The sequence below is a fragment of the Gadus macrocephalus genome, chromosome 9 (assembly GCF_031168955.1).
Source record: "Gadus macrocephalus chromosome 9, ASM3116895v1".
Lineage (NCBI taxonomy): Eukaryota > Metazoa > Chordata > Actinopteri > Gadiformes > Gadidae > Gadus > Gadus macrocephalus.
In genome coordinates, this window is record NC_082390.1 from 13,793,046 (window position 1) to 13,807,824 (window position 14,779).

At 41.5% G+C, this 14,779-nt stretch overlaps 1 protein-coding gene across 1 annotated transcript; it reads left to right on the forward strand.

Annotated features, from left to right (window-relative positions):
- Positions 1 to 2,425: 2,425 nt before the first annotated feature.
- Positions 2,426 to 12,585, forward strand: slc38a8a (solute carrier family 38 member 8a). Its single transcript, XM_060060913.1, has 10 exons — positions 2,426 to 2,775; positions 6,997 to 7,195; positions 8,781 to 8,937; positions 9,079 to 9,183; positions 10,451 to 10,508; positions 11,059 to 11,173; positions 11,425 to 11,572; positions 11,696 to 11,898; positions 11,978 to 12,029; positions 12,274 to 12,585. The coding sequence occupies exons 1-10, from the start codon at positions 2,575 to 2,577 to the stop codon at positions 12,374 to 12,376; spliced, it is 1,341 nt and encodes a 446-aa protein (XP_059916896.1). The 5' UTR covers positions 2,426 to 2,574; the 3' UTR covers positions 12,377 to 12,585.
- Positions 12,586 to 14,779: the final 2,194 nt, after the last annotated feature.

The window sequence follows — 14,779 nt, forward strand, 5'->3', positions numbered from 1 at the left end:
CGATTGTTCAAGATGATCATGAAGATAAGGAGGTTAATACCTAATGCTGGTGTTACTTTACTTTTTTTCCCTGTAGTGGATATTCCAACAAAATAATACTTCTGGTTGATTTTCTGTTGTATTTTTTTAAACATAGACATAACATGATGTCAAATTTCTATATTTTTTGTTGTAATGTTGGAAAAAATAAGAAATCCGAATTAAACACTAATCATTGCACTTGGCTGGTGAACTGTTGTATTGCCTATACAGCCATTCATAGTATTAAAGGCAGGATGCATTATTCAGGTAAGAGGGGAAGAATATTGAGGATTTATTTAAGGGATCATATTCCTCATTGAATCCTTAATGGTATTTCCACTTCTCTACTCACAACACAATTGCTGGGACATTCGAAAAATGTAAAGCCATTTTATCAGCTTCACTGTTGATGCGGATGCTGGATAGATGGTCTAACCAATCATCAAGCTCATGCTGACCTTATCCACATGCTTTAAAAGTCCTCTTCCTTCCTAGCTGTCTGCTTCCCTCAGCTGGTCACCCACCATACCCCACCCACCATACCCCACCCACCATCAGTCCGACCCAGCTCCACCTGGACCCGGAGGAGCAGACCAGGACGGAGGGATGCCTCAGTACTCTATCTATTTACTCTTCTCATGTCATTCACGTTGTCTGGTGTAACATCAGGATTGTATTCATTTCATGAAGTCTCTCAAAGTAGAAAAAATAACCATTTCAACACAACATGCTCCACTCATTAAGGCTTATCCAAACTCTGTCTACATGTAGCTGTTCACTATTTCAATTGAATTCAGCCGATGGTTAAGGAAGAATTGTGTGCCATTCTTTTGGCTGGATTCTAGATCCCATAGGCTGATGCACTGTGGTGGTTGGGCTATGAGCTGGACCCATGGATGCAGGCTGACTGTTTGGGCGGTACGCTGGTGTGCAGGGCTCTAAGCCTAATGGGCCCATCAGCCTGTGAATCTGTCACCCGGCCTCTTCCATGACGGCCCCGTCGGCTGGCTAATCTCCTCGGACCTTGGGAAACTCTGGGGAATGCCCCTGGAACCATCCAACGGCGCTCACGAGATTTTGGGAGAAGTTGACGGCGTGCCAAGAGGTCACATGACCTCATTCCCCTCCTCGGTTCCCAGGTGCAGCGATGCACCGCCAGGGGCCACGCCGGTCACCTGGTCGTCCCGGTTACGAGACGCCAGGGGCCCCAGGGAGACGTCCAGGCGCATCCGCCGCCGCCCCACCTCCACTGCATCCCTTCCCCCTCACCACAGTTATGAGCTCCACGTTGAGATCTGCTGATCCTGCTATGTCCTTACTAAATCAACGGTGGATTATCCTCTATATTTTGATGTGCAACAGGGATTAGAGGCGCCTTTGGGTGTTAACTGAATAACTGTTCCGTTAGGAATCCAAAATAGTTTATATTTGAATGCATTGAAGAATCCAGTCTTGCTAAACTTCTTCATACCCATCATAAAACTTATAGTCAAAGTGATCCATAAAGGCCATTTAAAGGCACCCAGTGCAACTTTCGAGGCTTAAAAATAAACATTCAATTTCTAGTCTTTTTTACACGTAGTAAGTTTCCATAACTCCATACCATTACATACCGACATTCAAGCAGCAAAGATGAGACGTCGTTGTGTGGTGAGAACTGATAGAAAATCGATAACAAGAACAATGCCGCCATTTTCCTTATTTTTTGTAACCTACAATAAATAAAGCAGGCTTCCTGTCAATGGAAAAATGGCTTCTCCCCACCGGCGATTGTTGTTGTTTACGATTTTTAAGGGAAATTAAGGGAATAAAGATTAAGTTCCTTGAACAGAAAACAAATAATTTAGAAATGTAAATCATTAGGCCTATAATTTGGTCCACCAATAACATTCACAGTCATTACCAAATCAAATCTGCAATTTATTTTGTTGTTATGTAATTATTTAATATTCCCAATGCCTGTATAATTCAATTGATATGTGCAATTAAATAACTGTCATGGTCTATGACTTCAATATTGTCTCTTTCTGTCCAAGGCTACTTTGATGATTCGGGAAATAGACAGACCAAACACAACAACAACAACAACTACCACTAAACAAAAATTCTTGATCACTCCTCTTATGGTCTCTTTATTTCCCCTTATTTTCTTTCCCTGCGCTTTGGTTTCAACCTGCTGCTCTTTCTCCATCCATCCCTAGAGGCAACCTACCTTATGGTCGCCAATTACTGATGTTAAACTGTGTATAATTTGTCATTACGAATGCAAGCCTTGTAGATTATAAGATTATGGCATGACTACGATTATAATGGGTGGTTTAACAAGATCAAATGCAAAGGAGAAGATAGCACGTGTGTGGAAGGGGACGCCTTTATATTTGGGCATGGCATTAGCACCGCAGCCCGCCTACAGCCCCTCCCTTCTCATCGCATCAGGTCACCTGTCTTAAGGAGAGGGCAGGCCGATGTGAGCACGGCGTTCGACACCTGAGCAGCAAAGGTTTGCGCCAAGAAGTTCGTAATTAGGCCGCGAGCGTGTCCAGCCGTTGAAGCATGGAGGAGTTGGCTCGAGAGAGCATTAGCTTACTGACATCTGTTTCAGCCAAGCCCGCGCTCACCGTGGACGGTCCTCGGCTCGGTTCGTTGGGGGCCATTTGTATCATGCTGAAATCTGCCCTGGGCGCCGGGCTGCTGAATTTCCCCTGGGCCTTCGAGAGAGCTGGTGGGATCCGAATCGCCATCACCGTTGAGCTGGTTGGTCATCCGACAGATTTATCTATTATTTTTCACACATATCCTGTGCCATGCTTTGCTGGGTTCTAGCAGGTGATGTCAAAACAATCATTAACAAGTTGGTGAGTAAGAGAGGCTACAATAAGATTTGTATAACGAAACAACTGGAACACATTTTTTGTGTGGTTTAAAGAAGTAGTGAGATGGTCAATTTCACATAATGGCAATGTTTCATTTTCCCACACACTTCCACACACACTTTTCAGGCCATTAAGTGAGGTCTTTGATAGCATTGAAATGGACCGTCAAGAGGAGCGTTCTGCAAACCTCTAGTTTGGAACACAATCTATTTAAATTTTGACTAATTGCTTTTCAATTAGATTTTAGTAGTTTTTCATTGGTACTTTCGTGTGGGTCTTTGATTTTGACTGAAACCAAAGAGCAATGTGCTTTTTTTTATATTAGACCATCAGTCCTTTTGACATCTAGAAGGGCCAAGGCTTTTGTTACTTTTCATGAATTTCAGGGCTCAGTTTTGAAGCTGGCTATTTCTTCCTTTCATTAAAGGCACCCAGTGCAACTTTATGTAAACATTCAATGAAAAATAAACATTCAATTTCTAGTCTTTTTTACACGTAGTAAGTTTCAATAACTCCATACCATTACATATCGACATTCAAGGAGCAAAGATGAGACGTCGTTGTGTGGTGAGAACTGATAGAAAATCGTAAACAACAACAATCGCCGGTGGGGAGAAGCCATTTTTCCATTGACTGGAAGCCTGCTTTATTTATTGTAGGTTACAAAAAATAAAGAAAATGGCGGCATTGTTGTTGTTATCGATTTTGTATCAGTTCTCACCACACAACGACGTCTCATCTTTGCTGCTTAAATGTCGGTATGTAATGGTATGGAGTTATTGAAACTTACTACGTGTAAAAAAAGACTAGAAATTGAATGTTTATTTTTAAGCCTCGAAAGTTGCACTGGGTGCCTTTTTAAAGGTTTGCTCTGAACAGTGGGTTCATTCCATCCCCGCTGAGTGGTTCTTCTTTAGGCTTCTTCTGTAAAGTGAATACCTACATGACATAATGGTGCAACTATTGATACGATACTGCCTTATCAAGTGACCTCCTTCTCCATGACTGCATGATGTTCACTTAATCCTTTCTCTTGGACAGGAGTATGACTCAAGCCGTTATCAAGTTGTATTATAAGTCTGCTTCAGAGTGGGTCAGGGGTCTGTTGGAAACGGAGCAGTTTGGACATTCATTCCAACTCTGCCATTTAGTTACTACAGCCAAAAGGACCATAAGGAATGGGGACTGACCATTCGCCTTGGAATTAAATGATCTCTTTATTCACCTTGTGCCCATAATGGCCTCCCGCCTACTTTATCCTTTTGACCTCCCACCTCGTCGTCTCCATTAGTGCAGGTTGAGGGGAGCTAACACCGTGGCTGTCAGACATCCAGGCTCCAGTTGCCCATTTTAAATGGGTCCATTGGCCACTAAACCCTTTTCAATAGTGTTTGGGCTAATGTTATTTCCTGCTCTGTGAACTTTGCAGGTATTGGTCTTGACATGGTTTTACTGGGTTATTTTAGATTTATTGGCTGTTCACATTTCAGTCTGTATACATTTGACCAGCCTAGCTGACATTTTATGGACAAAATTATTTTTAGAAGAAAAATGTTAATAAATTAGAGCAAGAGCGAATTCTCAGCTCTCAACTTTTCTCTTGAAAATATGTTTAAATTAGATGAAATTTTAGCTATGCCGCAGTTACCATTTTCACTGTCCCAGCCGATCCTCTTTATGCTCAAATAAATAAATGAAGGACCTGGGTTTGTTTTTTAGTATTATCTGCTGTTAGGCTACTCATGCAGTAGACTGTAATGGTGCAACATGTCTGGTAGGTAATAGGAGAGTTGTGTTTAATTGAATCAGTTTTTCCTCAGGTTGAAATTAGAGTTTTGGTTTTAGTACTTTCCAACTGTTCCCACCCAATTCAGTTCCTCTTCCCGTCCTGTCCATTAGGGCTGGCCCGAAGACATAATTCCAAGCTTCGAATAATTGTTACGTCTCCAAACGAATATCAGAAAATGGACCTCTGAAGAATAAGTCTCATCTAATTTAAACGTCAGTGAATAAGTCCCGCCTCCGAGGCTCCTGGTTCCATCGGTCAAATGTCTACAAGAAATGACATGGGGTTTATGAATGAACGTACATAACAAACTCTGTAGGTGGCGAAGAAGTAAAAGCTGCTCACGTTTTGAACTACACACTTTTTCCATCTAGATTCCACTTGGGTTTTGGAATGTCGGTGCCGTTAAAGTATCATTTATAATAGTTTACTACTTTAACAGCATCGACAATCTAAAACCCAAGTCATTCAGAACCCCCATGTTATTTCCCATAGACATTTGACCGATGGAATCAGGAGCTTCGGAGGCGGGACTTATTCTTCAGAGGTCTATTCTGAAAATAAAGTGCCTTCATAGTGTATATCTTTCACTGCCTGTAAACGGAGCAGGCAGCGGCCGCTCCTGCAGAATCTAGTTTTTATCAACTGATGATTTTCTGAATTGGTGCAATATGGAAAAACAAATGGGGAAAACGACCATATCACGTCAGTGGCTTTCAGATCCACTCATCAGTGAGTTTGACTTGGTTTCAAAGCAGCCTAAAAGCTTCTGAACACACACGGTTTCAAAGTATGAGGGTAGGCTTACGTCCAATCGTCACAAGGCAAGTGGGTGGTTTGAACATTGTGCAAAGTTTTGAATAAATTTCACGGCAGGACCAGTGCTTTTTACCTGTTGATAAATCCTAAAGGTGCTATTGTGAGGGACGGATCGCCATTAAAGGAAAAACATTGCTACCTGCATCACTAAGTTATTAGTAGGTAGAGCTTGTTGGTGTCTTTTGAATTCGTTTGAACATTGAAATGTTATTAAACCAAAAATACATTAAAGCCCTATGGTAGGGGGTTTATTGGCTTCCTTAATGATTGAATATCAAAAACTAAGTAGAAAATGCATTTCATGCATAAAAATGCGGTAGGTGCTGTAGTGCAAAGTGAGGTTGAAAATATGTTTTGGTAAAGCCACATTGTTTAAGACTCAACGAAATGTTAAAGGGCTTAAATCAAGTGATGGAGTAAACATGCACACCATTAAATAGAAATGGTTAGAAACAAATAAAGTTAAGGGTTAAACGGATCGTGTCCGTCCGTCCGTCCTTATTCCTTCACATCTAGTTCATTGAAATAAGCTCATAAAATGGGAGAACACCAGGATTTGTATCGAGCACCTAGCCTCTGTGTATGCGACGTGACTTCACAAGCTCTAGCCTCAACGGAACACGACTGTAAATATACAAAGCGGGTACGAAATTAAACTGATAAATAAAAAAAATTATAAATGATATCGAAATTTTGTTTTGATTTAATTGAAGATACAAGTGTGTTGATTTGTTTGAACGAAGGTTATGTTGACCAAGTAATGAAGTCTGAAGTAGTTGAAGTGTCAGAGTGACTTCCATTGTAAAAAATATTTAAAAAGTAGAATAAAGTTTCAAATATTTACTATTTGAATGGAAGGAAGGAGATGGGTCCTAAAGTTTTTAGAATGAAAAAGAGTAAAACTTAAGAACAATGGTTGAGCACTCTCCTCACAAAAAAATTATAATTTGGCCATTCTGATGATGGCGGCCATTACCTCAACTGAGGAATTGACGTGAAGCATTCTTGGACGCCTAGCGCTAGGGCTGCTCGATTATTGAAAAAATCATAATCACGATTATTTTGGTCAATATTGAAATCACGATTATTCAAACGATTATATATGGAGTTTGAAAACATGTATTTATTCAGCATGTCTCTCCCAAAAACACTTTGTAACTGAGAACTTTGATATTTTCCCTTTTAAAAAAAAATAATACACTAAATGTAAATGGTCAATAAGAAAATGTTCAAATGTAAAATAATATGTATCCAGCTGTTTTGCACTTTCTATAAAACATAAGAAAAATAATAATCGAAACCTTAATTAATTATATTAGTTTAGTTATCGTTTGATGCGAGATGAATTTCAATCGAGATTGAAATTCAATTAATCGCCCAGCCCTACCTAGCGCCCTTGCATAGATATTCTCTCACTGGGATATTCAAACAGAATGTCTGGGTATGTTGGCTGTAACCGGAACACATTTCATCTTTAAGACATGTTCTCGCCATCAGGTCTCTCTGGTGTTCCTGATCAGCGGCCTCATCATACTGGGCTACTCGTCTGCCATCAGCGGCCAGTGCACCTACCAGGGGGTGGTCAAGGGGCTGTGTGGGCCCTCCATCGGCCAGCTCTGCGAGATATGCTTCATTTTCAACCTCTTCATCATCTCTGTTGCCTTTCTGGTCATAGTGGATGATCAGCTGGAGAAATGTGAGTAGAAATTTGGCAGGTGAAGTATCCCGAATCAGGGTCCAATTTTAACAGCAGTCGGTAGTGGATAGATTTGACCATTTGCCATGGGATAAAGGCATCGTTGCTTTTCAAACAAGTGCTTGGCGGATACATCTTTCCACACTGGGATATAAAAAGACACCATTCTAAAAGTAAATTGTGGACGACTGCAATTGAATGCCAGCCGCTAGATCAGTGGTTCAAAACCTTTTCATTTAAGTGTACAAATAGATGTTAACAAGTATTACTGCAAGAAGGCCGGGAACAGTGGGTAGAAAACATTGGCTAGGCTGCTCAGCAGCACATCGCCGAGTGCATTCAGTTAACACAATGTTAAACTATTGTAAATTTGTCTATTTCAAGAATAAAATCCCTTAGACCAACTACACTTTGGTACACGTACCACAGGTTGAAAAACACTGCACTTTTGTCTTGTATAAATTATGGCAATTTATTGCTATCAATGGGTTTATAGCATATATTTGACCTGGTTACCTGTAGTCGCCTAGCCTGGTCCTACCAGACTCTCGTACTTCATTTCATTTGCACAGTCTGGACCTACTCAATTGACAAATGTTAACTCACTTGAAGGCGGGTGTCTGAAGTTGAAACTATTGGATCTGCCCAGTGCCACTCTGGATCTGCTGTAACCAATTGCTAACGGGAATCACGTTGCGTGCAGGCTGTACACAAACCAAACACTGTGCGTGAAGATGTCCGTCAACGAGAGCAGACTTTAACGGCATTGATCTCAGCCACTCCCTCTGTTCGCTGATTGGACGCAGAAAATTTGGACGGAGGAAACCCACTAACATACCGCAGACCCAGACCTAGTACTGAAGGGAAATAAATTGAGAGGAATTACTTGGGCGGGCGGAGCCAGGCAAGTAGTCGCCCTTACCAAGCTTGACTTGTTAGCAGAATCTATGATGCCTATTGGTTTTGTACTGGGCATGTATATTTTTTTCTATTTCAAATGCTTATAGCAGAGCCACTGATTGTAGAAAAGTTCTTACATTTCTCAAACATGAATGTATCCCTGAATCTTGGGTCTCCAAAAGGTTTGGTGCTACAATTGGTATAGGGGTTGCTATAATATGCGTCAAAGTTAAACGCCCCTTGGAATCATAATGTCGGGGATCGATTATTTATTTTTTTCTAGCAACATTTTTGGAAAGTCATCTTCTTAAAATCAACCAAATGCTCAATTACAATTGAGAAGTGGACAGGCACTGGAAACTACTTGGGGACATAAAAGTATTGATATCTCAAAGAATTTGAAAAACGTTTTGAATAAATGTTAAGCTCAGAATCTCTCTGGGACACTAATGCCATCCCCCCCAACAGATGTGTTGCTGCAAATTGTCGGATAAGGGCGGTGGCTGGCCTGTGGCGGTCAAGGGCTGTGCATAATTTGTGTGACCGTAGCAGTTCTATTTTCCCATTGTTTATTTGGATGTGAAATGTGTCCTGATTCGCTTGTCCTGTGGCCTACGGTCCTGGAGGCTCAATGGTAAGCCCATGGCAAGTTGGGAGAAGCTGACTTTGTGTGTGTGTTTCTCAGTGTGTCTGTCCGTATACGAGCTGGTGAGTGATCTGCCAGAGTCGGAGATGCCACACCACTGGTACACGGACCAGCGCTTTGTCCTCCTTCTGCTGTGCCTCTTCCTCCTCCTCCCTCTGTCCTTGTCAAAGGAGATCAGCATCCTCAAGTACATCAGGTGGGTCCGGGTTGGGGGGACTTTGATCCAAGTATGCAGTTTCTTAGACAAATTGAAGTATCGAACGTGATTGTTCATGTGAGGTTTTCTTGGTTTGTTGCTAACTGTGTTTTTTTTTTTTCCCTCCTTTGTTTCTCCTAGTGTGCTCGGTACGCTGGCAGCCAGCTACCTGACCACCGCCATCATAATCAAGTACCACACCATGCCTCCCCCACTCGTCCACAGCAGCCCCCCCGACAACGGCGGGTAAGGCGGTGAATATTTGGCTTTTTCAAAGTTATATTTATCCATTTTCTTTCCTTCAGGATTGTTGTGGACGAAAACTAGTTGGAAGAAGTCATCAATAACCATAACTTTGATAAGCTCTGATAAGGGGGAAACATTTCAATAAAAATAATGGTTCGGGAGCCTGATAAAGAGTCTTATTTTGTTATCTAGGTCATGAAAATAAGTGGATCACATAATTAGATGACAATCATAACGCAAAACGCCTGAAGAAAAATCAATCTCAAACTAAAACTTACACAAAACAAGGTATTGCTCGGCTGTTATCTGTTTAATAGCCCATGCCTGCCCGCCAGTAATGGGGTCAGAAAGGCCTCTGCGCTTATCAACCACCTGGCAAACTGTTTATGAATGAGTTCTCATGGCAATGACCAGCTTATTTAAACAAACACTGATGGACTCAGTTGTATTTTCTGGTGCAAGTTCTTCCATTGACAATGTTGGCATGTCCCACAAGCACAGATTCTGATATCAGACTACTTCCATTTGGCCAAAGACGCATTATTTGAGCCCTATTTCAGTGAAGACATTGTCAGAGAGTCAGGATAACTTCTACAGTGACTTATTGTTCTGCAAGGATGTCACACCAACGAACGAGAACACAAGAATCCAACAAAGTTGGACGTGCAGCTGATTTGGTTTGGCCCGTGATTAGACTTCAAGCAGAGCAGAGTTGTCTCCTTGCCATATATCCTTGGATAGCCAATGCAATGTTCTGAGAATGGAGCTTGTTTTCAATGTCCTCTTCTTTAAAAATTAGACTGATCAGTGTACATTAAACAAAGACTGGTAGGATGTAACCTATTCCTATGTAGGCTCTGACTCGCGCTGGAGGAGCCACACTCCTGTAGCACTTGGTAACGTGTGCGGAAGTAACCCTTGCTTTAGAGTGCTGTAGAAATCTTGTGATGTGCCCCAGAGAAATTCTCTTTCCAACCTTAATCTAGTGTTTGCGGTACCTCAGTGGTTTATAATTAATATAGATTTTGACATGGATCAGAAGAGCTGCTCTCCTGGGAGGGGATTTTGAAAAGACCCAACACTCCTGTAGTGTGAGCTGGCATTAGTTGAGGGGCGTGATGCATAGTCGATTGGGGACCTGGGGATGGATCCAACTCTCCTGTGCTGGTTGGCTCGGTAATGGTTTAATAATTGTGCTGACCAGGTGTTGGCCTCTGATTGATGGCTAAACTTCATGTTATGTGGCTTTTCCTTTCTGCCTCAACAGAATAAAATCCTGGGCGTCAATGCTGAGTGTTATCCCAACCATCTGCTTTGGTTTTCAAGTGAGTGGAGCATTTCTAGCATGCCGTTTGCTTTGACCTCTTGTAAAATGTGTGAATTGACACATGGTATACGTTTCTGTACTGTTTTGTGTAGTGTCTCTATTAATTGGTTTAGTCATACTATAAGTCCATGAAGGATAAACCCATTACATACCCCTGCTAGAGGAACGGCTAGGATAAAAGCTGATCATACCTTTGTGTGAGCTTACAAGGGCAAAATGGTGTCGCTATTTTAGTTTGCTATCTACTGCAGGGAACGTGTGCTATTTTGATGTTGTTGAATTGCCCAACTATACATCTTGACATTTCTTGACAAGAGAATTGCTTTGAACTGGAGTTTCTAGCAGAGGGTGTTAAGTGATTGCTAATCTAAAGGTCGACTGGTGCCGTGCGTGTGCGCGTGTGTCATTTACCAAACTTGATATTGTTTGTATAATCATGTGCCCTCTTGAGCAATCATCAAAACCAGGTGGTGTACTTTAGCATATCTTGCTATGGGCTTTCTTTGCCATGCTAAATCCAGTGAATCTTTATGCCGTGTGTGTTCTAGTGTCATGAGGCTTCCATTGCGATCTTTAGCAGCATGAAGAACCAGAAGCTATCCCATTGGGTCTTCATCTCTGTGGTCTCAATGATCATCTGCCTCCTCATCTACACTCTAACTGGTCAGAATATTTATACAATTTAGAAACCAACACTTATTATCTCTAATTCTATGTACTGCATTTTCGCATATTACTTTGTCGTTTTTATCATGTAAAAGTATTAAAAAGTAATGCAGCTGGCTGGCCTAAGCATGCCAATGCAGTCAATGGCAGTTTGGACACACTTCTTTGATGGATTGTGGGGGGCTGTTGTGTACAACAGCCCTATTACTTGCATACAGTTCAACAAATTGTACTCGTCTCTGACACAGGAATTTATGGATTCCTTACCTTTGGCCCGGCGGTGAAACCAGACATTCTGATGTCCTACAACGGGGACGACATGCTTATGGTCATCGCCAGGCTGCTGTTTGGAATCTCCATCCTCACCATCTATCCCATAATTCTACTTCTCGGCAGGTGGGTCAGGCTGAAGACCCGGGGCCTTGGTTATGAAACATTAACTCCATAGTGGAAGGGAGAGGAGATTGGATGATTTGAGGGCCTTTTGTGGACAGAGGTTGACGATGCTTTGCTATGCAGGTCTGTGATGCAGGACCCCATACTGAAGTGGTGGGCGGGTCGTGACGGCTCGGTGCCAGAGACGGTTGAGGTCCGCAGCCGCTGCGTCCTGTCTTTCCTGTGGATCGCGCTCACCCTCCTCATCGCCATGTTTGTCCCGGACATCAGCAAGATAATCAGCGTCATCGGCGGGGTCAGCGCCGCCTTCATCTTCATCTTCCCCGGTAAGAGGAGTGCAGCGGAGCAAGTCATTGTCTGGTTTGTGTTTGCTACACCTCTGAACCTTGTGCTTGTCTCATGCAGGTCTGTGTTTGATATGTGCCATGCAGTCGGAGCCCGTGTCCTTCAAGACCAGGTGAGGATTTGGTTTCGCCTGCAACATTTATGCATTAAAGTCTCTTAACTGCTCCAATGAAGTCATATTTCTATCACTATAAGTTTGCCCACTTTTGGGGCAACCTTCATTGAAAAGTGTTTTCTATAAATACTAAAAAAAGATTACTGCTGTGAGTTTTCAAAGGTTATGAAAATAAGTTTACTAATTTCTTCTATTGGACCGGAGTTGTAATTGCCTTTCTTTTTTCATTTTTTTTTTTCAGAGTTGTTCTCACTACATGGGGTGTGATAACCTTGCTGTGTGGAGCCTTCATCTTTGGCCAAAGCACCACTGTTGCCGTCATGCAAATCCTTGGCAGGATCTAGGACTTTACCTCTGCAATTTACCTTGTGATGGACATGTTCGTGGCTAGGTCTTGGATTCAGTTTTCCTCTTGCATTTGAGGGCTAAGGACACACGCAGGAACCATTTTCATTGGAATCTGGGAATTTGGACATCATTGTGCAATGTGGTGCCAAATGTGTAGCGGCTACAAATGTATTGATTTATTTGATTAAACAATGTCCCACAGTCATCGTTGATCTGCATTTGAGTTCAAACGCGTCCAGCACTGTCCAGAGTGGTTCACACACCCAACACTCTTAAAGGACACATCCATAGCCTCTCTGCACTAGCCCCTTGTGTTAAAGGCTGAAGCTAGGACAGATAATGGCTCTTCAGCACGACCATGTCTCGTAACAGTTTTTGTCTGCAGAGGGCTTGCATTGTTCCTTAAAGGAATAGTTAAACATGAACATGGTTCAAGCAGTAATATCCACAAGTTGTAATGGTTATTTTGATTATTTTTAGTGGACTCTGCCAACAACCACAATGTGTCATACGTTTATTAAAAGTACTTGCTGCCAAGTTTCCTTTGAGCTGCACAAAAACAATGGTTTCTTTGCAACCATTGTGAACACGAATTAGTGATTTGATTGATGGGTGTTGAGAAATCTAACTACTAATTTCCTGCAATCCAATATATTTTGATAGTTATTTTCAAAATAATATTCCATTTTAATGACAATTCTAATTTCGGACCACATGGGAGACGTTGCCTAGGCGATCCTGAGGCGACCATCACCTGAGGCGGTTTATCGCCATGGAAACCTGGGTTGAATTTCTTTTGAAAAGGAAATGATCGATATGGGTCATGCTAATTGCAACGGCAATTCAAGGTCGATTAGGTTGTCTCCATGGCGAAGGAGAGTCCTTAGTGGTCATCGCTGGGTCCAGTCCTATCTGCAGGGAGATTTTTATAACTCATATTTAGGAAGATGGACAAAAGATTATGAAATGACATAGCATAAGGTTTCCATGAGTGCATAGTGGGACTTGAGCCACATTCTAGAGATGATTACCAACAGCTGTGCCAACGACACTAAATTGGACCCCTCTTCCAAGATTATAACTTACACTACATATGAAAAAAAATCTATTTCTATGTTTGGGCTTTTCACCTTCCCCTTTAAAATCTTTTAATGTCTTGTTTTCACCAGATTTTTCTCAATCTCGTTCTCATCTTTTTCTTGAGTTTACCAATCCTCCATCTTTCTCTTCTCTCAATCTTCTCACTCTCCTTCTCTTCATCAATCTTCTCGTTCTCTATCTTCCACAGTGTTTTTCCGTCAACCCCTCTTCATGGAATACAGGAGGGCCATTTGCATGATGTAACTAGCAGTATGGAAATGTTAATGGGTTAACATCACATGATACCCCTTTTGAAGTCAAAGTCGCTGCGCCAGAGACTTCCCTATGATCTGGTCTGAGCTTATAATTTAAATTATTGCCTGACTAGCTGATAAACAAAGCTCTCTGCGGCACTGACAAGATGGTGGCCATGATCTCGTCTGAGATTATAATTTACATTACTGTTCTCATGACATTTTTAACGTTTCCAACATTACATACAAATAACCGTGTCCGTGGAGACCTTCCTCCACTGACTGGAACCCCTGTCTCTGCACCACCGAGATGCCAGTAATGTAGTGACGACCAATAAAAAACATCAGTGTTACCCCTTATGTTTTTTTTCATGACGACCAATAAAAAACAACAGTGTTACTCCTTATGTTTTATTTGACAAAGAAAACAGTGTTACCCCTTATGTTTTTTTTCATGTCGACCAATAAAAAACCACAGTGTTACCCCTTATGTTTTTTTTCATGACGACCAATAAAAAACGACAGTGTTACCCCTTATGTTTTTTTTCATGACGACCAATAAAAAACAACAGTGTTACCCCTTATGTTTTATTTGACAAAGACAACAGTGTTACCCCTTATGTTTTTTTCATGACGACCAATAAAAAACGACAGTGTTACCCCTTATGTATTATTTGACAAAGACAACAGTGTTACCCCTTATGTTTTTTTCATGACGACCAATAAAAAACAGCAGTGCTACCCCTTATGGTTTTTTTCATGACGACCAATAAAAAACAACAGTGTTACCCCTTATGTTTTTTTTCATGACGACCAATAAAAAACAACAGTGTTACCCCTTATGTTTTTTTTCATGACGGCCAATAAAAAACGACAGTGTTGCCCCTTATGTTTTTTTTCATGAAGACCAATAAAAAACCAGTGTTACCCCTTATGTTTTTTTTCATGACGACCAAAGTAAAAGTGTTACCCCTTATGTTTTTTTTCATGACGACCAATAAAAAACAACAGTGTTACTCCTTATGTTTTATTTGACAAAGACAACAGTGTTACCCCTTATGGTTT